Genomic DNA, 25,011 nt, shown 5'->3' with positions numbered 1-25,011 from the left:
TCCAGCCCTGTAAAGTGGGTTAAAGGATTTGTCATTGCCACAGCTGTGGCTCAGATTGGATTCCTGGCCTGGAAACTTAAAAACAACAACAAACCACAGTTTCCTGAATGGTTATCTGATAGTTTGGCAACCTGGGGAAAGCAGATAGCTGGACCCATGGTCAAAGGTACAGCCTGGTTAAGGGGCCATTCATTATAGCTGGACACTTGGACCCCGACACAACGGGGCAATGCAAGGCCACTGGGACTAATTCCAATCTCTTATTTCTTCCTTGTAACACTATTCTCTATTTACAGATAGTGGTAAGGACGTTCAATTGACCAAAATGAGGTGATATCCATGTGTCTTGGCTGCCAGGAATGAGGAAAAGTTATCAAGCTTTTTGGACTTCAATCTAGACTCACAAACCTTTTCATTTTCCAAACAAGAGCAGGTGGTTTTGATGCTAAGCAGGAAAAAAAAAGACAACAAAAAACAAAGACAACAACAACAAAAAGACAACAAAAAACCCTCTACTACAATTATTTCCTGAGCTTACAGATATAGTAGTCTTGAATCTATAACCATTTCAGCAGATCTTTCATGTCATCATAACAAAATCTGTGTCAAATGCAAGTGACAGTGACATATTAAGTATTTTAGATCATAAAATATTTGCTCCTTGAAACTTGCCAAAGCAATTTCTGATATTTTTAAGTTTTAAAAAATTTGACTTCTGCAGGTTGATCTTTCAAATACAATAGACTTTATATTCCATAAATTTTATTTCCATGTGAAGAAGATACACTGTATCAATGTGGAAAATGGGAACTTGGAACTGATGTTTCTGTGGTATCTGTTAAATTCCCATAGAACTTCCCCAGTTTAAAAAGACAAAAACAAACATAAGACAAGAAATTTATTATGTTTTATTTTTGTCCACCACACCGGCCCCAGCCAGGGATAGAACCTGTGTCATAGCACTGACAACTCTGGGTCCTTAACCCACTGAGCCACCAGGAAGCTTCAAGAACTTTATGAAGCTAAAGCTACCTTTACAGTCATGTGACCAAATACCTTAATGGACAATTTTTGTCACCCAGGTTAAAGAGGTGAGGAATGTAAATTTAGTTTTCCTTAGATTCCTGCCTGCAACCTTTCCCCTCCTTCAGTATCTCTGAAGTTTCTCCTTATCAGAAAACTGGCCAGAAGCAAACCTGACAAATCTCAAAAAAATCTGATAATCTATCACTCGTGGTTTTTTTTTTTTTTTTTTTTTTTTTTGTCTTTTCTAGGGCCACACCCATGGCATATGGAGGTTCCCAGGCTAGGGGTCTAACCAGAGCTGTAGCCACCGACCTACACCAGAGCAGCAGCAACGCAGGATCTGAGCCACATCTGCGAGCTACCCCGCAGCTCACGGCAACACGGAGACCTCATAGTTCCTAGTCGGATTCGTTAACCACTGAGCCAAAACAGGAACTCCCATCACTCATGTATTTACTGGCTGATTACATCAAACTGAACCTCATTTGTATCATAGTGTAGTTACAAATATTTATCTGAATTCAAAATGTTTTTCTATGTGTGGGTTTTCGACTTCTAATTCCAATTGTCTGTGAACAGGTGGAAAACATACTAAGGTGAGGTGAGTTCAGTCAAAATTGAAAATTGTTTTAAGCAGACTCTATTGAAAGCCCTAAGAAAGCTATCCGATTTCAGAGTAATTTGGAAGTGAGACACTAGGGGGATTTTTCTCTCACCTGCCATCTTGTTCTTCTTAGGAGATGCTCATGCTGGAGCCCTTGGTCATGAGAGCTTCCAAGAAGGCTGGCACTCCTGTCTCTTCCAGACCAGACCAGTTTGTTCTACTCGCTGGGACCAGATGCCTGATGCCATAAGTCCTCCCTCCAAGTGGCTCTGTGTCCTCTACTCATTGACAAGACCTCTTCTTCATTCTCTACCAGCTTTATCACTCCTCTTCTCAACCCCCATTGGTATTTTTTCTGGTATATTTAGCTTCAGTTCAATTCATGAGACATATGTTAGTCACTACTATGTGCAAGTAATAATGACAGATGTGAAGGAATTAGTTTGTATTAAAACTTTCTGGTATCTAGGGATATAGTTAAGGGTTACTTCTACTTCTAGTCTTACAGTTTCTGATAAAAGGGCTGCTGGAACATACCTATACTTACCATCTAGTCATCTGGCACATTCCACACTGCTTTGTATTATAGTTTTAGGTATGTATACATCTTCTCATTGTATCCACCATGGCAATTAGAATAAAGTACCTACCTACATGGGACTTGAATAACTAAGTTAATAAGGGACTTGACTAACTAAGTTAATAAGTAAATGTGTAAGTCAAAAGTTATCTCTATTCCCTGCATGAAAATAATAGGAAGAAAGAATTAGAGAGGAAGTGAATATTGAATTTATTCCTTTAATTAAACTTAAAGCCACTATCCCGATTGCAAAATAGAAAAGGAACAAATAAAAAATAGAAATAATTTCTATTCCTTCTCTATAGTAAATAGTACTTTGTTGAGCATAGATGGAATGCATTAGTGAGAAGCCTTAATTTTTTATTTTTTTGTCTTTTTAGGGCCACACCCATAGTATATGGAAATTCCCAGGCTAGGGGTCAAAATTGGAGCTGGAGCTGGAGCTGCAGCTGCCGGCCTGCGCCATAGCAACACAGAATCTGAGCCGCATCTGCAACCTACACCACAGCTCACAGTAATACCGGATCCCTTAACCCACTGAGCGAGGCCAGGGACCGAACCTGAGTCCTCATGGATATTAGTTGGGTTGGCTACCACTGAGCCATAACAGGAAATCCGAGAAGCCTTAATTTTAACATGTTGGTAAAATGTAATCATTCTGGCATGTGTTTTGCTTTGGTGTACATAAAGGGCCTGTGATGAAGTCAAGCTATCCCATCTTTCCTCTCATTTGTAATACATCCACACAGATAGAAAAAGTGAATCCCACTGGAAGGGCTTTTTATCAGAGACATGCTCCAAAGCACGTAGGTGACAAGAGAATCATTTTTCCTTCCTAGGCCTGAGATTCTTCATCCACAGACTTGGAAGAATGAATGAGATGACCCCTACGTTTCTACAATGGTATACACATCGATTTATACATTGTGGTATAGGCAGATAGTAAGGCTATACTTCTTGGCCCAGTGATGTTAGCCTTGGTCCTGCGTCTTGCTTATAGCAAAAGTGATACAAAGCATCTCCTAAGACTATCTCTTTCTTCTTCTGCCATAAGAAGCAATACCCCCAATAGCGTTATTCCTTCATCTTAGATTGTGGAGTGAAGATAACATGGAGGAGAGTCACAGCCAATCAACAGCTGACATTAACCAAATGAAAAATACATCTTTGTTATTGTTACTACAGCACAACCTAATAAAAGTGAATTAGATACAAGAATTTGCTAATAATTGAATGTCAGTTCATAGTTAAACTTGAAAACACAAAAATTCAAATTCAACTTAATAGAAAACTGATAATTAAATTATGACATAATGGAAATAAAAAGTAACTTTCTCTTTTTCTTTTTTTTTTGGCTGCACCTACAACATGTGGAAGTTCCCAGGCCAGTGAATGAACCTGTGCCACAGTAGCAACCTAGGCCACTGCAGTGACAATGCCAGATCCTTAATCCACTGCACCATAAGAGAACTCCCCCCAAAAATTCAAAAATAAAAAAATTTATAATACTTGCAATAAAAGAAATTAACATTGAATTTTCCTTGTGATTCCTGGTTTGAATCTTCAAAGACTATTCCAAGTAAGAATCCACATTTTTTAAAAACTGTTCTTCATCATTAAGATATTCCAAGATAACATTTCCACCATTATATAAAGGACAATCCTCCTTAGCAATCCAGGTTTCCAAAATATGATCCAAGGGTAAGGCTTCTCCTGAGGTAATGTGACACAACCTCAATTTCTGTTAAGAGACAAACACATCGTACTGTAATAAATAAACATGCTTTATAGAGTATTCTAAAACTTTCAGGGAAAAGTTCTAACTTGCTGTTACCTTAGCTGTTAATTTGTTGTTGTCATTCTTAAGACTGGCTAAAGAAGCTGCAAAGTCTATGACCTTTCCAATGCTCCATCGTTGGCAAAAAAACATTGGTTTGCTTTTCTCTTTGCTCCCCTTAGGTAAGAAGACCTGAAAGTAAATTCTTTCTGTCTGTAAAAATGAAACGTAAAAATACAGATTAGAGGAGTTTCCATCGTGGTGCAGTGGTTAACGAATCTGACTAGGAACCATGAGGTTGCGGGTTCGATCCCCGGCCTTGCTCAGTGGGTTAAGGATCCAGCGTTGCTGTGAGCTGTGGTGTAGGTCGCACATGCAGCTCAGATCCCACGTTGCTGTGGCTCTGGCATAGGCTGGCGGCTACAGCTCTGATTAGACCCCTGGCCTGGGAACCTCCATATGCTGCGAGAGCAGCCCTAGAAAAAGAAAAAAAAAAAAAAATCAGATTAGATAGATAATGTAGACAATCTGTTTTTGTCTGGTGACATCTCTTCCTCTCTTCCCCTGGTCAGAGAAGGATTACCCTCTAAAGATACAACTTGTAGTGGGAATGCAATCAGTAGTACCCCAGCCACCTAAATGCAGGGGCAAAGGATCTAAGACACGAGCCAGGATGATCTTGGCAAAAATAAGCACATGACCTAAGTTAGGCCAATCAAGGTCCTTTCCTGGGATTTTACATTCAAAAGCTGGGTCAGGGAGGCGCAATATTTTTGCAGAGTTTTTTTGAGTCTTGCTGAATTAAACCTCGAGTTGCCTGTGGCTATCCCTCATGCTTTGCAGCCATGCATGAACCAATGTGGAAAAGTTTCCAGTGAAAAAGAATGAGTCTAACACACAGAGAAAGAATTCAAGGAAACAGATGGCCTCTTTCAACAGCATTTAGTCCCAGAATTCAGGCATTCCCTGAGATCAGATCAATGCATTACTCCCCACTATATGGAAAAAAAAAAAAATTGTTTTGCATAAGCTAGTTTATTTCTGTCAAGTTTCTGTCACTTGTGATTGAAAGATTCCTGATACATTTAACATTTCAACTGGAAGACCTTATTACGTATTTAGAGACAGCAGGACTTTTGAAAACAAAGACATTTAAAAAACATTAAAAAAAAAAAGATTAGACAAGCACCATATCAACAAAAGAGAAAGATTCAGACATTCAGGGATGGTTTCTCTAGTATACGTGCTGTATATGTTTCCTTTATATTGAATTTTCTTGCTAAATTAACAAATGTAGGAAACAAGAACAGAAGCAAAGTTTCTTGGCTTCTGATCCTCCCTTCTTCCTCAAACTCCTTTTAAAAGTTCTGGCTTTACAGACCAATTCCTACTACAACAAATATTTTGGCATAACTAGAGCACCTTTAAGTTGTAGGGAAAGATCACAGTTATTTTAAGAAATAATAGATTTAACACAATTTCCATCTTATCACTAAGGAATTTAGATTTGTTAAATACCAGTAGAGTTGAGTTATTACAGATAGCAAGTATTAAAAGAAAACTATTGGAAATTCAAGCTTTGGACCAACTCTATAATCTCACAGTCCTTGGTCCAAAAACACAGCAACAAGAGTATAAATATGGATAGGGAAATTAAAAAAAAAATTTTGCCACACCCCCAGCATATGGAAGTTCCCAGGCCAGGGATCAAATTCGAGCCACAGGTGCAACCTATGTCACAACTGCAGCAATACCAGATCCTTAACCCACTGCGCTGGGCTGGGATCAAACCTGTGCCATCAGAGACAACGCCAGATCCTTAACTTGCTGTGTCACAGAAGGAACTCCCGAAGAGAGAAATTTAAAAACACAGACCCTCACCTAAAAATAAAGAAATATAAATATGTCTGAGAATCCAAAAATGAAACAGAATGCAAAACAATAGCAGGTAGGCTGAGCCACAGGTTTTCAGGGCTCTAGAAGAGGAAGAAGCAATCAAGAGTTCAGCTTGTGAACTGAACAATGCTGCACAGTGATGGGGCACCTGGGTCCAGCTTGGAACAAGGGCTCCAGGAGTGGAGGCTTAAGAAGTTGCTGCTGAAATGGAATTCCCGTCATGGCTCAGTGGTTAATGAATCCGACTAGGAACCATGAGATTGCGCATTCGATCCCTGGCCTTGCTTAGTGGGTTAAGGATCTGGCGTTGCCGTGAGCTGTGGTGTAGGTTGCAGACACAGCTCAGATCCCGTGTTGCTATGGCTCTGGTGTAGGCCGGCGACTACAGCTCCGATTCAACTCCTAGCCTGGGAACCTCCATATGCCGCGAGAGCAGCCCAGGAAATGGCAAAAAGACAAAAAAAAAAAAAAAAAAAGAAGTTACTGCTGAATGTTGACTTAGGCTATTGCTTACAAAGGCCGACATTTACGGAAGCAGAAAATCATAGATATAACCTCTTGACACTGAATAAAGCCAAAGCCCTCCAGCTCAGTAAATCGATAAGTTGGAAAATCTCTGTAGAGCAGAAGCACAAACTGTCAATCTCAAACTTGGGCTTGGAATAGAAGTCCTGGGTAGGTGGGCCTGGGGAAGAAAACGTGAGACTGCTGGCAGGGAGAGGTGAGTGAAAACAGCAAAACAGACACAGAAAGAACCTCTTACTTAACACAAACATGCAGAATCTGTAAAATGAAAATTTCACAACTAATTGAAGGTTAACTTATTATGGGTAGGTAAAAATAATTAAAATTGAAAAAGTTGTTTAGGATGTACAATAAAATAAAGAATAATATCTATAAAAAAGGAACAAGAAGTTATAAAACCAAAACAGGCAGAATTGAAACAAGAAAAGTTAAGACTGGAGTCCCTGACATAGCTCAGTGGGTTAAGAACCCAAAATAGTGTCCCTGAGAATGCAGGTTCGATCCCTGAACTTGCTCAGTGGGTTAAGGATCCAGCCTTGCTGCAAGCTGCCATGAAGATGCAGCTTGGATTCAGTGTTGCTGTGGCTGTGGCGTAGGCCAGCACCTGCAGCTCTGATTCAACCCCTAGCTTGGGAACTTCCATATGCCACAGGTGTGGCCCTCAAAAAAAAGAAAAGCTGTGACGATACAAAAATATAGTTTCTGAAATAAGAAATTCAAACAAAAAATATCTATATTCTTAAATAAAAAGGTTTAATTGATTAGAAGATGGATTTGAGGCAGTCATCTAGAAGGCAATATGAAGAGACATAAAATATAAATCCCCCAAATATATCTAATAAGAGTTTCAGAAGAGAAGAAAAGGAAGCAACAATTAGAGTAACAATAACTTTCCAAGAGCAAGAGATGAGTCAAATTTTAAAATGTACCTCAAGGGTCAAGGTGGGTAATTAAAACAAATCCACACCTAGAAACATTGGCACTGAAACTGGAAAATATCATAGATAAAATCTTAAAAGCTACAGAAAAAAAAAAACAAAAAAACAGAGAGAGAAAGATAGATTACCCTAAAGCAACAAGAATAAGAACTACAGCACACGTTTCCTGAACAACAGACAAGAAGCCAGTGAACAAGTGAGGGAAAATAAGGGCCATTTCAGAAAAAAAAAAAAGACTGAAAGAATTTGCCAACAAAGACTCTTACTGAATGAACTACTAAAGAATGTACTTTAGCCAAAATAAAATGAGCCTTAAAGAAAAAAGAAATTTACAAAATATATTGGTAAATTTAAATAGCAACTGACTTAAAAATAATCATGTATGAATAAAGATAATGGGATGGGGGATACTCAACTGCAGAAAGCATGTCAAGCTCCTTGTCTTATTCAAGAGGACATAATACCAAGTAACTATATATTTTGAGAGAAAAATTAGTATTTAATGATATATGCAAAAATTTTTAAGTAAGCACATGCCTGTTATCATCACTATTATAAAACATTATATTGAAGATTATATATAATGCAGTATGAGAAAGTGAAATAACTAGTGTAAGTATTAAAAAATAAAAACTAAAGCTATTTGTCAAGGAGATGTGATTATATACCTAGGAAATCAAAGGCAAAAAAAAAAAAAAAGATCCCAAAAAAATCCACAACAACTTCAAAATAAATAAAAGAATTTGATGATGTGATTAAACAAGATGAATATACAGAAATCAAGACACTTTTCCTCTATATTAACAGTTAAGTACCTGGAAATAGAGGTAAAGGGAACATTATCGAAATAAAAGACAAGAAATAAAGTTCTTAGATAGGAAGACGATGTGATAAAAATGTTACTTCTCTCAAAATTAATACATAATATGTAATGCAAATGCAGAGAATCCTTCAGGAATGATCCTCAGTCACTGCTTGTTAAGAGACGCTGCTGGGAAATTAAATTTTATTTCACTTAACTACATAGAAATAACTCAATAATACATTAAGGAGGTTTTGCATCAGTTCTTGCACCTGGTGGGCAGAGAGGGCACCAAAATCCCCAATAAAAGAGGAAGAGGCCAACAGGGAATAAAATCCTCCTGAGAATGGCATATCAGCCTTCTTACAAATGGCAGAATTCTCACTTCGTGTAGGCACTATTATTAACAGCTTACATCCTTGTGGGAAACTTTGAAAGATGTGAGAAGCCACATTTCTAAGATCATGCTGTGTTCTCTCTTGCTTTTTATAATGATTAATCTCAGTTTCTCCATTTTTACAGAGCCTACATTCAGTTATTAGCTTGGATCCCACATTGCTGTGGCTGTGATGTAGGCTGGCAGCTGTGGCTCTGATTCAACCTCTAGCCTGGGAACGTCCATATGCTGCAGATGCAGCCCTTAAAAGCAAAAATAAAAATAAAAATAAAATAAAATAAAGATAAAAAACAAGAAAACCAAAACAGAAATGAAAGAAAAGACAGACTTTTTCTTTAGAACATTGATATTTCAATGAGAACACTGATATGTCAATGAGATATATTAAGCAAAATCAAGTTATCTGAAAGATTTAGAAAAAAAAAGTTTCCAAAGTGGGTTGATCATAGATAAAGGGTTAATAATATCTATTCTACTCTAAGAGTTTCCACAAGTTGCCCAAGCAAAATAAAAATAAAAATAACAACCCCAAAGAAAAATGATCAAAGGATATATATGGGCAATTTAGGGAAAAGCCACCACACATGGACAATGAACATATTAAAAGAAGCTCAAACTAAAGCAATTAGGACATATCCTTATAGCCATGAGACTTGAATACATTTTTAAAAGATGATAACCATAAATAGCTACTAGAAACCGTGTGAGAAGGGTACTCTCACGTATGGGCACCAGTGGCAGTGTATTAAACACGGTAAGGATGGCAGGCTCTGACCACGTGATTGATCTTAACAACACTCACTTCAGATTACTCATCTGTGAAATCAGGATAATAATGTATCACAGGACAGGTGTGAGTGTTAAGGGAGATAAAAATCTAGAGCCACAAAACAATACTTGGCATAATATAATCAGTCAATAAAGGCTGACTATTAGAATTACTGATGGTAGAAAAGTCATTTGTTCCAAGGTCTTTGTAAAGCAGCTTGGCAACATCTAGTAAGGTTTAAAATATATATACCCTCTGGCCCAGCGAACATGCTCCTGGGAATTTATTTCACAGAAAGAGAAAACCAGATCAAGGCCATTTAGCACAGTAGCCAAAACTGGAAACAAAGTGGATATTCATCAATAGGAAAATGGCAATATAAATCACATTACATCCACATCATGGAATATTACCCAGCTTTCAAAGAAAATGATTTAGAACCATATCAATTCCCTTAGGAAAATTTCTGTTAGGCACTAATGAGAAGAATATATGGAGATAAAAGTATATCTAATCTAACATAAATCTGCTTTATTTTTATTTATAGGCTTAATCACTGTCTGACAGTGTAGTATGTTTAGTAGCTGTGTCATCCTACTGGAATATAAACTCCATATAGTCAAGGACTTTGTTGTATTTACGGTTGTATCCCCATGACCTGATATAAACAGGTATTCAAAAAGTGTTGACTGAATGAATATGATGCCATTTTTATTAAATAATGGCTCTAAAACACTCTTCATGCCTTTGCATATATACAAGTAGGCATTTTCATTTATGTAAAATTATACAAAAATACATAAGCATATATACATGGGTACATATATTATATACATGTAAATAATATAGATAAGTACATGAATGTATACACACACAAATATTAACGATGCGGGGGAAAAACACACACAAATATTAGCAATGCAGGGGAAAAGTTCTATCTACAAACCTGCCTCATGCTCCATGATAAAGTGTTCAGTGTGTTGAGAATATGATTTCTGAGCCAGCCCGCCTGGTTTCAATTCATAGTTCTCCACTTAGCAGCTTTGTTACTAACAAGTTACTTAACCTTTCTGTGCCTCATCTATTAGGCAGAGTGCTTCACAAGTCTATTGTGAGGATAAAATATGTTAGAAGAGGGCCTGGAACAAACTAAGTGCTAAAGAAGTTTTTGCTACTATGTTTTAAGTAACAACTATGTCACTATTGACACTTTGGGCCAGAAAATTCTTTCTTGTGGGTGCTGCCCTGTGCATTGCGGGATGTTTAGCAGCATCTCTGGTCTTTACCCACCAGATACCAGCAGCACTCCCATGCCCAGTTGTGACAACCAAAAATGTCTTTAGGTATTGTCAACTGTCCCCAAGGGGGCAAAGCCACCCTCAGTTGAGATCCAGTGCTTTAGTGGGATAGAAATGGGCACAGCAGGATGTGTTTGGTTTTTTTCCTTTATGCAGCTTTTAAAAGTTACACTTTTTAAAAGTATGCACAATCTTTGCAATTTTAAAAACATCAAATGAAGGTTTCCAAAAAGAAAAATATTAAACATAATCTATTGACTAAAAGAAGACTATACTCAATGGTTTCTAAGTCAACAGAATAAAAGGGAATACAGAAAACTCAATGGATACAAAGGATGACTGGAAAGAAATACATAATAAAAGGAAAAGGATGATGAGCAAAAAACATAAGATGGAAGAAATACATTCAAATGCACATGACTGTAATAAATATAAATGGGTTCAACTCACCTATAAAAGAGATATACTATCAAACTGAGTTAAAAAAAACAAAGTCCAGCTATATGCTGTTTACAAGAAATGCCCTAAAAAGAAAATAACACAGAAAAGTTGAGTATAAAGGGACAAAGACATAATAGTTAACTATTCACCAAAAGAAAGGTAGTAAAACCATATTATTATAATTCAAAGTAGGATTTAAGGTAAAATTCATAAAGAAGACATAATGGTGAAATTCAATGTACCTGCTAATATATAACTCAGCAAAACTATTAGAATTACAAGAAAAAAATTGACAAAACCACAGCTACAGTGGGAGATTTTTTTTTTTTATTTTTTTTGAGCTGTGCCTGAGGCATGCATAAGTTCCTGGGCCAAGGATTGAACCCATACCACAGGAGCAATCAAAGCCACAGCAGTGACTGCTGGATCCTTAACCCACTGAGCCACCAGGGAACTCCCCAGTGGGAAATTTTAATACTACCTGTTTCAGAAACTGATAGAGCAAGCCAACCAAAGATTAGAAAGAATACACACACACACAGCCCATAGACAGAGAGACTGCAAGTGAAATAATAAATAGGAAAAAATGTAAATAATTGGTAATTTGAGTAAATGATATAAAAAAAATTCTTTGCACTATTCTTGCAACTTTTCTGTTTGAAACCATATCAAAATAAAGTTACCAAAAAAAAAAAAATATATATATATATATATACCTGAACAAATAGTTAGAAAAAAAGCAAGTTCACCATTCAGTGTGAGAAGCTGGAAAAAGAACATCAGAGAAAATCTAAACAAAGCAGAAAAAAAAGAAATAATAATATAAGCAAAATTAGTGAAGCAGAAAACAAAGAAATAATAGGTCAATCAAAACAAAACATGATTCGCTGAAAAAACTAAAATATAAATTAAAAAAGTAAACACAAACCACTAGCAAGACTGGTCAAAGAGAAATAAAAGTACAAATGAAAAATATTAAGAAGGATTAATAAAATACACAGTAGAAATTTGGGAATGTAAGAGAATAAACTGAAAAACTTTATAACAATAAACTGAAAAATCAACATCAAACAGAAATTTTTCAGAAAATGTTATTTACCAAAATATATTTCAGAAGAAATAGATTATTCAAATAAACCAAGAACTATTTAACATATTAACATAGTATACAAAATTCTTCCCTCAAAAAAAGGCAAACTTGAAGGTTCTACCTACTATAAACAAAACTTCAAGAGCAAATAATATCCAACTATTTCAAAGAATAGAAGAGGGAAAGCTGCTCAACTAATTTTGTTTTTTTGCTATTATAATATCAAAAGAAAACACTAAATAATATAGTAGTAACTCAGTTTAGCAGTACATTTTAAAAGAATTATATACCAGAGTCAAGTGGTTTATGTCAGAATATGTGAGTGATTCAACAACAAAAAAAATTGATCAATGTAATTTATCACATTGATAAGGAAAAAAGAAATTCAAATCATCTTACTAGACAGAGGAAAAAAAAACCTATAGGAAAATTTAATATTTGATATAAATTCCTAGAAAACTAGGAATAGAAAGAAATAGTTAACCCAAAGAAGGATACTAACAAAAAATCTACAGCAAATATAAAAATGTAATGATGAAACTATAAAATATATCTTGCATTAAGGATCAGAAATATGATGAAGTTACCTGCACTTATCCATATTATTCAGCACTGTTGTGGAGATTTGGCCAATGCACTAACGCAAACAATTAACAATGAGAAGATAGAAGAATAAAAGAAAAGAAAATTTGAAAAAAAAAAAAAAACTTTCACGAAACTGTCATTTGCAGAAGATGTGACTGCACCAAAAACCATGCCAAGAAAACTACAACTTATGAGAAATACTAGGAGTTTATCTGCTGGGTAGAAGGATATTATACAACAATCAGCAATAATCAATTTGGAAAATGTTGATTAAAAAACTACCATTTACAATGGCAGCAAAAATTATGAAGAGGCAAAATATAAACCTAATAAAAGATATATCAATGTGTATGGTAAACATTATAGTATATTATTTAAAGACATGAAAAGACCAAAATAAAGTTAGATAGATCCTGGAGATAAATGGGAAGGGTAAAATTTTAAAGATGTCCACTGTCTCTTAACTTAAAATTCAGCACAATTCCTATCAAAATCACCGTTTCACAGAATAGGACAAAATGATCCTAAATTTTTCTTTTTTTTTTTTTTTTTTTTGGTCTTTTTGCCTTATTCTAGAGCCGCATGGTGGCATATGGAGGTTCCATGGCTAGGGGTCTAATCGGAGCTGTAGCTGCTGGCATACACCATAGCCACAGCAACGTGGGGTCCAAGCCATGTCTGCGACCCACACCACAGCTCACAGCAACACCGGATCTTTAACCCACTGAGCAAGGCCAGGGATCGAACCCACAACCTTGTGGTTCCTAGTCGGATTCCTTAACCACTTTTAAGGAATTCCTTAAAAATTCCTAAAATTTTTAGAAAAGACTAAATGGCCAAAACTGGATAAAGGTGAAAGCAAAGAATGAGCTGGAGAGACTTGTCCTACTAATCATAAAGGTATTACAATGAAGATAGTTTGATACTGATGCAGAAAGATCAACAGATCAAAGGAACAGAATTGAGATACCCACACTAGTCCCCCATATACCGGACAATCTGGTGTATGAGAGGGGTCATTATAAGGATGAAGTCTGCAATGTCTTATGACAACAGAGACTGGTGGCTTTTTGGGGGTGGGGGTTGGCTGCACCTGTGGCATGTAAAAGTTCCTTGGCCAAGGATCATCTTATGTTAGGACAATAAGTAATTCATTGGGTGGAAGGGGGAGGAAGAAATCTCTACTTCTACTTACTTACAGTTAAATTCCAGATGGAATAAAGAACTAAACAATAAAGTAAAATAAAATTTTTAAAGGAAAATGAAAGAAAACCACTTATTTTAAAAAGCTAGCTATAATGGAAAAAATAAAAATCATTAAAAAAGTATTAATCTTAAAGAAATCATTAATGCATTTGAGTGTATTAAAATCTTAAGTCTGGATCACTAAAGAGATCAAAAACAAAGACAAGCTACAGACTGAGAGAAGATACGTGTAACATATTTAATCAAAAAAAGATTAGAATTCAGAATATATAGACTCATAAACCTTTTTAAAAGTCCAGCCTTCCCTCCCAAAATGGACAAAGGATATGAAAAAATAATTCACAGAAGAAAAGTCAAACAGCTAATAAATTTATACCAAGTAACTGAACTTCAATAATTACAGGAAAATTCAACTTAAAACCTCAGTGACTTATCTATCATTCCACATCCATAAGATTGGTGTTGGCAGGAAACTGAATCTCTCAGACACTACAGGAAGGAGATAAATCAGTCCAACTACTGACAATAAAAAGCTGATAATATTTACTAAAGCTAAAGATGAGTAAACCCCATGATCCAGCTTTTTCATTTCTAGGTATGTTCCCTAGAGTAGCATTTTTCAATCTGATGGTCTCAATCCTTTGGGGGCTATAAAATCAACAATGTTTAAAATAAAACAGAATAAGAAACATCAGAGTATATACACATACTTGTAAAGCTAGATATTACTTAATGAAACTGTGTTAAGGTATATATATATAAATGTACTGGGTTGTTATATAAAATGTAATTGATAATATGGAGTTTTAAAGAAACTGCCCTAGAGAAACGTTCCCACATGTACACAAGGATGTTCACTGCTGAATAGTTTATATATAACAAACAACTTGGGAAAAAATCTGAATTGTGTTCATTAAGACAATGGGTAAACTGTGGTATACTCATACTATAGAATAGTGTGAGCTATCAAAATGAATGAACTAGATGTACCAGCATGGATAAATGTTTAAAAAATGATAGCAAGGGTAAAAGAAAAAAGTTGAAGGATACATGTGGTTTACTGCTATCTCTATAAAGTGAAAAAAAAAAAAAGCTCATGAAACTATTATTTATGTAAACTTGTACCATGTAATATTAGAAATGAGACATAGCAGGTTCTGGTTAGTTGTTACTTAGTGGAAGGGAAGAGTAAAAAGGGAATCCCAACTGTATTTGGAACTTCTATAAATCTCCAAGACCAACCTGTGGCAATGATTTATCTCCATCAGCATGCATCTTTAATTTCATCAATGCTACCTTTGCAGCTGTTTCACTATTTTTTGCACCTTTCCTTCGTTTACTCGCTGTTTCTCCTGTCTTGGAATCTAAGAAATAAGAATAAGCATATAAGCACATAAGAACTTTTACATTTTCCAGTTTTGTTATTATTATAACAGAAATGGCCCTGAAATGTACATGGATTACACATAATACAGATATATAGAGACTATATTCATTTTATAGGTATTATACTTTAATTACATGATTAATGGAAAAATAGCATTGAGTTGACCTAAATAATCTCCACATCAAAAAACTCTGCTATGTGCTTCTTTCCAACTTAAACCTATTTAATCCAAAGCTTCAACTAATACTTCCACAGAGAACTTTACGATTTGGTTATAGAAGATCTTAATTTAATTAATTTAATTTAAAGTACTACACTTAGGAAGTTCCCATTGTGGCGCAGCAGAAACCAATCCGACTAGTATCCATGAGGATGTGTGTTCAATCCCTAGCCTGGCTTAGTGAGTCACTGGTGATCCGGATTGCCGTGAGCTATGGTGTAGGTCAAAGACACGGCTCGGGGCTGGCATTGCTGTGGCTGTGGCATAGGCTGGCAGCTATAGCTTCAATTTAACACCTAGCCTGAGAACTTCCATATGCCACAGGTACAGCCCTAAAAAGAAAAAAAAAATTTTTTTTAATTAAAAAAAATAAAAATAAAGTACTACACTTAGTATAGAATGAAAATTCAGCTGATCTAACATGTTGGCAGACAAGATTGGTATAAACAACAGATAAATTCTTTCCTCACATCTCAGATTATCAATAGCATTCATAGGACAGCTGAATAGGCTTAAAATTTAATCTTTAAAGAATGTAAAACACTACTTTAGCCTCATGAATAAAATCTCTAGCCGTGATGGTTAACCATAAGCAGTCCAGTAAAAGAGACCATCTGGTAGGTTACTTCCATAGAATTTCCAATTTTTCATTTGTTTAGGTAAGTCTTATGAGAAATACTGTCATAAGAATGTCATCAAAATCTACAGCAAGTTATAAACACTGGGGCTGCTAGTAACACCTTCTGCAGCTGGCAAGCTGATCCAAGAAGTAGGAGCAGTAAGGATACAACAAAACAAGCTTTCCAGATACTTGCCAATAATGTCTTTAACAAGTTTCTGAGTGGCAGCCATACGAGGCTTAGGGATTTCCAATTTTTCACATTCATGATCTGACTGATGACGGTGTCTATGAGCAACAGAAGAATGACACTTGTTCATGTATTTGCATAGACTTAAACAGATATACAAAGTTTGAAATGGTCTCAGTGATTACCTCAGGCAAAAATTCTTCTCACAATAAGGGCACACAACTGGCACAAGCTCTCTTTCAGCACATTCCTTGAATGAGCATGGGTAAGATGTATGTGTATCTGACTTCAGTCTCTCACTGGTTACAGTCACCTGAAAATGTAGAAAGGGGGACATGGCATTATATTTTATGTTTAAAGCAAATCAACAAATCTATTTTGGATATTCATATGATTTTTGCTTAAACTTATAAGAGCAACTCATACTTCAAAGAGATCATAATAAATATTTGTGTGAGAAATGATTACTGTGCTAACTGCTCTACATACATTTTCAAAGCTCTCCTACTGCAGTATACTTATCTGCTAAGTCAAGTTAAAATGACTATTTAGTTACTCTCCTTAATTTTAGTCTTCTTTGTAATGTACTACACAACGATGCCCCCACAAGGATAGGCTTAGGTAATCAGCCGATCACTCCTCAAATGGCAAGTCATATCTATTTCCTACTCTGATTTTAGTGGCTAAAATATATGTAAAAGAACACTTAAAATTATACATTTATCCATGATACAGATGATTAAAGACAGTTTTCACATTGAGATATTATTCTTCATTCTACATTTAATATTGTTTTACCAGCAAATACTACATTAGAGGAAAAAGATTTTATGAGGGTTTTTTTTTTTTTTTTTTTTTTCAAATCCAGATCACTTGGGCTATTTTGTGTATTAAGTAACAGGTTTCTAGAGTTTAATGAACTCAGCTGACCCTTGAAGAACTCAGGGGTTGGGTACAAACCCTCCATGCATTTGAAAATCTGAGTCTAACTTTACAGTCAGCCTTCCACATCCTTAGTTCTACTTCTGCAAATTCAACGCATTATGTAATACTGTAGTACATATGTAGTGGAAAAAAAAATCCAAATATACGTGGACCCACACAATTTAAACCCATGTTGTTCAAGGGCCCATTGTAATTGCTTGAAATTACCAGAAAGTTTTCCAAGAGGCATTCCTCTATATAAATGATAGTTATATCTTACTGGAATTCTTAACTATTTTTCCAAATTTGTTCCAATGGTCTAAAAGTATAAGGGTTTTTTTTTTTGTTTTTTGTGGGGTTTTTGTTTTTTTTTTGTCTTTCTAGGGCTGCTCCCTAGGTATATGGAAGTTCCCAGGGTAGGGGTGGAATCAGAGTTGAAAGTTTCAGCTGCCTGTCTATGCCACAGCCACAGCAATGCCAGATCCGACACACCGTCTGGGACCTACATCTCAGCTCAAGGCAACACTGGATCCTTAACCCACTGAGTGAGGGCAGGGATTGAACCTGCATCCTCATGGATACTAATCAGATTCGTTTCTGTTGAGCCACGATGAGAAGTCCGAAGATTTTTATTTCACTTTTTAATTAATAAGATTTAATTGAGAGACATCTATGAGAGATATTCATGGAAACCAACTTATAGAAGAAAAAGGAAAGCACAGGGAAGATTTACAAGCTGTGTAAGAAACACCAGTATGTTTACCATGACAGCATATGAGTATTTCCTTCCAATTAACCCTAAATAATGCCAATATCTTGGTTAATTTTTATTTCCTTCAAACAAATCACCAAGACTTCAATGGGCTAGATTTTGACTAAAGCTCATGTAACCTTAATTTTCTATAATTGAGTGAACAGATGAAAAATCCTTGGTAAAGTGTTTGGTAAAATGTGGGAAGGCGTAAATATCAACTGCAAAATGTGAGGCAGATACTTCTTCCCCAATGGGGTGAATTCAGTTTAACTTTCTGCCTCTCTCTGGATCCCAGGGAGGTGGAACAACTTCTCTGATTACAAATTTGAGAAAAATCACCTTAGGCTCAGCTTTTTTCTTTTTTTTCCTCTTGGAACTGATCTTCCCTCAAGGAGGCCTAACCTGGTGCAGCACTGCTGTGACTGGTGGGCAAAGCCACCTCACTCTGGATTTCTTTTACAGAATTAATTGGCTCTACACTAAGATTCATTCTTCAATTTATTCTTCATCAGTGATAAAGATGATATTTTGGTTTCTATTTAGTACCCCTTTTTAATCTCTTGATTTGGTCAGAATTAGGGTAGGGATTTTGTTGGGCTACAGGTTTGCTCCTGGTGACTTAAGGCTGATGGAGTCAGAAAAATTAATCTTAATATCAGGCACCAATGAGAACGAACAAAACAGCAACATAAAACTGGAGGGAGTTTATAATAAGGATATTCATTTCATTATATATTTATAAATAAAGAGCAAAACTGGAGGGAGTTTATAATGAGGATATTCATTTCATTATATATTTATAAATTAAGAGCCTAAAGCTGTAAGTAGGCTACTCAAACAGAACTGAAGTATAAAGGAATAAGAATTAGAAGAATAAAAATATATTAAAAAATTATCCTTAAGACAAACTGAGAAAAATGGTAATACATAATCAGTTTAGTATGCCAACTTTAACCTGCAAGACACTGGTTTTATTTTTATTTTTTGAAAGTTCCTGGTCAGGGGTTGAAACCACACCATGACGGTGACAACATCAGATCCTTAACCTGCTGAGCCAACAGGGAACTCCATTTTGGTTTTATTTTTTAATTTTTTTTTTCTTTTCACGGCCATAACTGAGGCACATGGAAGTTCCTAGACTAGGCTGCAAATTGGAGTTGCAGCCGCAGCCTATACCACAGCCACCACAACACCAAATCTGAGCTGCACCTGCAACTTATACCCAGCTTGTGGCAATGCTGGATCCTTAATCTACTGAGTGAGGCCAGGTAGTGAACCTGCATCCTCACAGAGACTACACCAGGTTCTTAACCAAATGAGCTATAATCAGAACTCCAACGTGCTGCTTTTAAAATGAATGAAATTCTGAATGAAAGTACATAAATACAGATATGTTTTAACAGGAGAACTATTAACATACCTCAGGACAGCTATGTGACTCCCTGCTCCTGTGTTCAAGGCTTAAATAATAATAATAATAAAAAGTGTTTTATTTAAATGCAATCAATAATGTACTTAAAGATAGCTGCAGTAATTTTAGACATTTTAATGGTTAGTAGCCTTAAGATTAATTACACTCATATTATATTAACAACTTTGTGTATAAGAATAAACTGAAATGACAGATAAATAGGGAGCATCTACAGTCTCAAAAGTATTAGAACCCAACTATTCAACTTCAATAGTAAGTACAAACACTTCACCACTCTCAATTACCTTGACTTTGAGTGTTTTACGGTGTGTGAGAATACAAAGAATCTTTCAATTCCTTTCTCAAAAAAAAATCCATAATAAAATATCAAGGAGTTCTCTAGTTCTGAGAGACTGAAAAAAAATGAATTATTTTTATTTACTTCTTCTTCTTCTTCCTTTTTTTTTAAACCTTTATGGCCACACCCATTGCACATGGAAGTTCCCAGGTTAGGGGTGGAATGAGAGCTGCAATTACCAGCCTACGCCACAGCCACAGCCACAGCAATGCAGGATCCAAGCTGCATCTGCAACCAACACCACAGCTTATAGCAAGGCTGGTCCTACACCCACTGAGTGAGGCCAGGGATCTAACCCACATCCTCATGGATACTAGTCAGAGTCTTAACCAGCTGGGCCACAATGGGAACTCCTTTACTTACTCCTAATAAATCTTTCTGTACTATCTTCTGAAAAGAATTTATTCTTTAAGTGCTCCATTTAATAAATTAAATGCCTAATACTTGAAAGTTTAACTGAAAATACATGTTCCAAAATTTTTGTTTGTTCCAAGGTTTTACTTTGCATGTGATGTGTGTGCAAAGAACAGGTAATATCCAATTTAAGGAATGTACAGCTCGGCCTCTTTTCATTTTATTAATTAAAGACTATAATCATAACTGGATTTTTTTTCTTTCTATGGCCACATGTGCAGCATTATGGAAGTTCCCAGGCTAGGGGTCAAAAAACTGGATTTTTTTTTTTTTTAACCATATTCTTTATATTGTAGATATGTTCTCTCCTTGAGATACTAAAAGACACAAGTATTACTTTTACATAAATATCACACACATAACCCCATTTTTGGGAGTCTACAGACTAGCCATATATTTGCACAAGTAATCAGAGCCTATGACTATTTTTTTTTCCCAAGTGATTACTACAATGAATATCAGGTATCAATGGATAAAGCAAAAATTATTTTAAATCATTCTGATTCTGCTTTTCAGCAATAAATCTCATATTATAAACACTAAAATTATTCCCAAATCCTGCATAAGAACTTAACTTACCAAAATATTCCTGAACAACCATCACATACAAATGGAAGAAAATCTAAAATTGAGGGAAAATGTTATATGTTCTGGTCAGTATCTGATTTTGATTTAGTTTTCTTAAGTAAAAGAATCTTAAAGTACCAATCTACAGCTATAGGGGAACCTTCCTTTTTGAATAATATCCTAGCATAGCAAGCAGTGGTTAGACAAAAGCCATCACAACCTCCAGCACTCAGAAAGTAACTAGATTGTCAGGAGATAAATGCTACTTATAGAAGCATGCTAAATCAGAAAGAAAAAAAAAAAAGTCCTGAGTTTTTTTGTGTTTCCCTGAATTACTAGGTATTGTTTCTGAGGACTGTGTATTGCAAAAAAATTTCTGCATTTGAAGTGACAGTCCTGGGTTTCAATTTCCATTGCTTACTAATCTAGCAATGCTGGACAAGTTACTTAACAGAAGAGCATTGGTATAATATATAGAATACAGTATATGGTGTATTCATGTACCTGTACATACATGCATACAAAACAAAAGCTCTATTATTAGGTAATATAGATAAAAACAGACATAGATATAAGTATATTGCGATTGTGTGCATATGTACTTGTGTGTATAGGTGTGACTATACCTATGCTATACGCCATAGCTTCTTTATACAGTAACTGTAAAAACCAAATGAGATATATGTAAAAGAATAGTAGTATAATAGTAACTGTAGGAGTTCCCGTTGTGGCGCAGTGGTTAACGAATCGACTAGGAACCATGAGGTTGCGGGTTTGGTCCCTGCCCTTGCTCAGTGGGTTAACAATCCGGCGTTGCCGTGAGCTGTGGTGTAGGTTGCAGGCGCGGCTCGGATCCCGCGTTGCTGTGGCTCTGGCGTGACCCGGTGGCTACAGCTCCGATTGGACCCCCTAGGCTGGGAACCTCCATATGCCGCGGGAGCGGCCCAAGAAATAGCAAAAAAACAAAACAAACAAACAAACAAAAAAAACCAAGTAACTGTAATTAACAAGAATAATTACAACAGTTAACTTGTTTTGAATCTAGTCAACTCTGAGAAAAATCCTGGGGTAACTAGGTAGAGATATGTTCAAAGATTTCCAGAAATTAAATAGATGGATTGCTTTGATACTGCAAAATTTAGTTCTGAATTGTTTCTTTCCTTGCTGTTGAGGAACAACAAAGAAACAACAAAGTTAGGAACAGTACTTTTGGAAAACACATGAAAGTATCCATTCTTAGATGTGGCAGTTGATCAAGAATACAATCATTCTCTAAATTGCTTTCAATGTACCTCGTATTAAATTACAGTATACAGCCAAGTAAGGCTGGATATTTCTTTCTTTCTTTTTTTGCCATTTCTTGGGCCGCTCCTGCAACATACGGAGGTTCCCAGGATAGGCGTCTAATCGGAGCTGTAGCCACTGGCCTACGCCAGAGCCATAGCAACACGGGATCCGAGCAGCGTCTGCAACCTACACCACACATGGCAATGTCAAATCCTTAACCCATTGAGCAAGGCCAGGGATCGAACCTGCAACCTCATGGTTCCTAGTCGGATTCATTAACCACTGAGCCACCACAGGAACTCCAAGCCTGGATGTTTCTAATCACACCACTTTTACAAAACGAAAACAAACACTGTGCTTTAGAGAAAGTTACTATTGCTCCCCAAAGATCTCACCCTACAGGGTATCTTTACCAGAAAGAGAAAGAAGAGCTCCTATTATAATCCAAAGGGACTCTTGGATATTTTTGCTTGTAGGACAAGAGGGCCCAAATATAGCTCTTCTCTCACCTGAGAAATGAGCTTAATGAACAGTCACTGTTCTCCTGAAAGCATGACACTGTAAGCATCTGTTTCATACCAAAAAAGTAGGTATACATTTGTCAAAAAGGGAAGAAAACTTAAGTACCTAATACTCCGCAAAATGTTTGTCTCTTTCAAATTGGAAAAATGTACATGCGTGCAATTTTGAGACTTGGGTGACCAACTAAATATTAGATGCAAACCAAGAGGAGCCAGTGGGAAGAGTTAAGATCAAGACAACTTCCTGACAGCTGACACCATCCTTCTTATCCATCCAGAAGCTAGGTGAGATTTAGGATACTCACTTAACATACCCTGAATCTTAACTCTCTTCACTAGTCCAAAGGAGCTGGTATCTGGCCTCATTCCAGATACTTACATTTTAAAAAGACACCTGAAGTTGGAAAGGAAGATGAACTATGCCACAAATGGTAGATATCATGGACTGCTGGGGGTAATCAGGTATACCTGAATTAAGTAATTTACAGTTAAAGTCTAACTGGCTAAGATTCCCAGTGAAAGGTCTGCAAGGAACATAAGTTCTTGCCTGCTTCATGGCTAGAGATGACAACCAGTGGTGAAAGATGCATATCAGAGTGCCGTAAGTAACAAGAACCCAGCAGGGATTGTGTCCTTTTGCCCACCGCCCACAACAAGTATCACTTATCAATTGTGTGGCACTCCCACTAATTCTGAGCTAAACCCCAAAGTCCTTCTCAACAGTAATCGGGTCCCTGCTACCAATGACGGAAGCTGCAATGCGAGATAAAACCTATTTTGCCACCCGATGTAGTATGAGCCAAAAGTGATTGCAAACATTTGGGGAGAAAGCGAAGTACCAAAGACTGAGCATTCTGTGTGGCTCTAGCGCTTCCGGAAAGTGCGGGTTTCCCATGTCCCTGAGGCCTGTGCCACACCACCCCTGACTATGGGATTGATTACAAGGCCCCTCACTTCAGTGGGGAGAGATCATCACCTTTTACTGCTCTTAAGTGCAGCTAACTACTCTTGAAAGCTTTTCTGTGGGAAGGACTGTATATTATACCCTTACGTGGTCCCAGCACCAAAAGAAGTGCTCAGTAAATGTTTGCTGAAACAGGGATCATCAGAATCTGAGGGACAAGCTGAGTGAGCTCAAGGATCATCTGGAAGAAAAGCTAAGGGCCTTCTCACTAGAAGCTCCTGAGCAGTCCGCGAAAACCAGGTTAGAAACTGATTTCACCCAACTCCTCCGTCTGACAGCCAAGGAACAGATAAGCAAACAAAAAGTTTGGGAAAGGCATGTGGCTTGCCCAAAGTCGCAGGGGCAGGATCAGAGGGGAACTCTCCCGACTCCCAGACCAAAGCGCTCCCCCGCCCCTTCCCAGAGCTCATCAGAAAGGAGTGGGCGCGATGAGACTTCCTGGCAAGGCGCCCTGGAAAACCAAAGCTAACATTGCAAGGTGTTTTCAGGAATTTCATGGTTCCCTTCCAAGGAGACCAGAGGTCTCCCAAAATCTCAAGGGCAGCAAAAACAGCACAGACACATCTCATTGCAGACCCATGAGGGACACGCCCGCCCTAACTCCTGAGACTCCGCCTCAGCCCACCGCCTCCCGTCATCCGCTGCCTCCGTGGAGGCAGAGCGGCGTCCGGATCTCCCGCGGCCCGGGGCTAGGGGCTCCTCGATCACCTCGCTGGCGGCAGTGTTCCACCTGGCAGTGCTGCCCAATGTCCAACTCCGCCATCTCCGTGCGCGGCGAGGGGCGGGCACAGCCGGGGGGCGGGGCGATGGCGCGCGCGGTGCCTGCTGGGAGTGGGGGCGGGCCCAAGGGCGGAACCTACAAGTGGGGTGGGCTGCGGAGCAAAAGTGGTCTGGCTGCTTTCCTTGCTCTGATTTCTGTGTATTTGCTCCCTGGTCGCCTAGGGAGGCAGACGGAGGAAAGGGCTGTTGGTCTGATATTTCCGGGCAGGAGTCCTAATGCCCAGTCCTTAGGAAAATACCCATCTGCCTTTTTGGAATGTCGCGTACGTGGGTTTCCTCCTGGAGTCCCGGACGGCCTCACAAGGATTTTGTTGTTGTTGATTAAATTAATATAACGCCATATCTCTAGGAACCAACACAGTTTGGCACAAGTATATGCAAGAATCAAGGGAAGGAGAACTGACACTGGTTCAGTTCTTGACTTGTCCTACACTAGTGTTATTTGATTGTATAGTTTAAAGTAAATGCTCCTTGCAAGGGAGTCAAACTTTTTCAAAAGTAAAGTTTTCCCTCCTTCCCTCCCTTCCTTCCTCCCTTCCTTTCTACATTGTGGCAAGAAAAAAAAAAAAAAAAAAAAGTCTAGCTCTTGAGGTCTCAAGTATGTACTGAGCCACATGGTTCAAAGGGCGCAGCCTCAACACAGAAAGCTTGTGGTGATTCCATTGGGATGTAAGGAGCTTC

General features: G+C 37.3%; 1 protein-coding gene across 1 annotated transcript; it reads right to left on the bottom strand.

The window, feature by feature from the left end:
* On the bottom strand, window positions 2,397-24,342 carry ZFAND1 (zinc finger AN1-type containing 1). The gene is made up of 8 exons (XM_003361194.4): window positions 24,259-24,342; window positions 20,791-20,833; window positions 19,449-19,488; window positions 16,536-16,663; window positions 16,357-16,448; window positions 15,177-15,298; window positions 4,045-4,200; window positions 2,397-3,951 (listed from the first exon to the last, which is right to left on the bottom strand). The coding sequence occupies exons 1-8, from the start codon at window positions 24,311-24,313 to the stop codon at window positions 3,781-3,783; spliced, it is 807 nt and encodes a 268-aa protein (XP_003361242.1). The 5' UTR covers window positions 24,314-24,342; the 3' UTR covers window positions 2,397-3,780.

The sequence above is a fragment of the Sus scrofa genome, chromosome 4, assembly GCF_000003025.6.
Source record: "Sus scrofa isolate TJ Tabasco breed Duroc chromosome 4, Sscrofa11.1, whole genome shotgun sequence".
Lineage (NCBI taxonomy): Eukaryota > Metazoa > Chordata > Mammalia > Artiodactyla > Suidae > Sus > Sus scrofa.
Note: the sequence above shows the minus strand (reverse complement) of the source record. Positions and strands in the feature narration are given on the sequence as shown.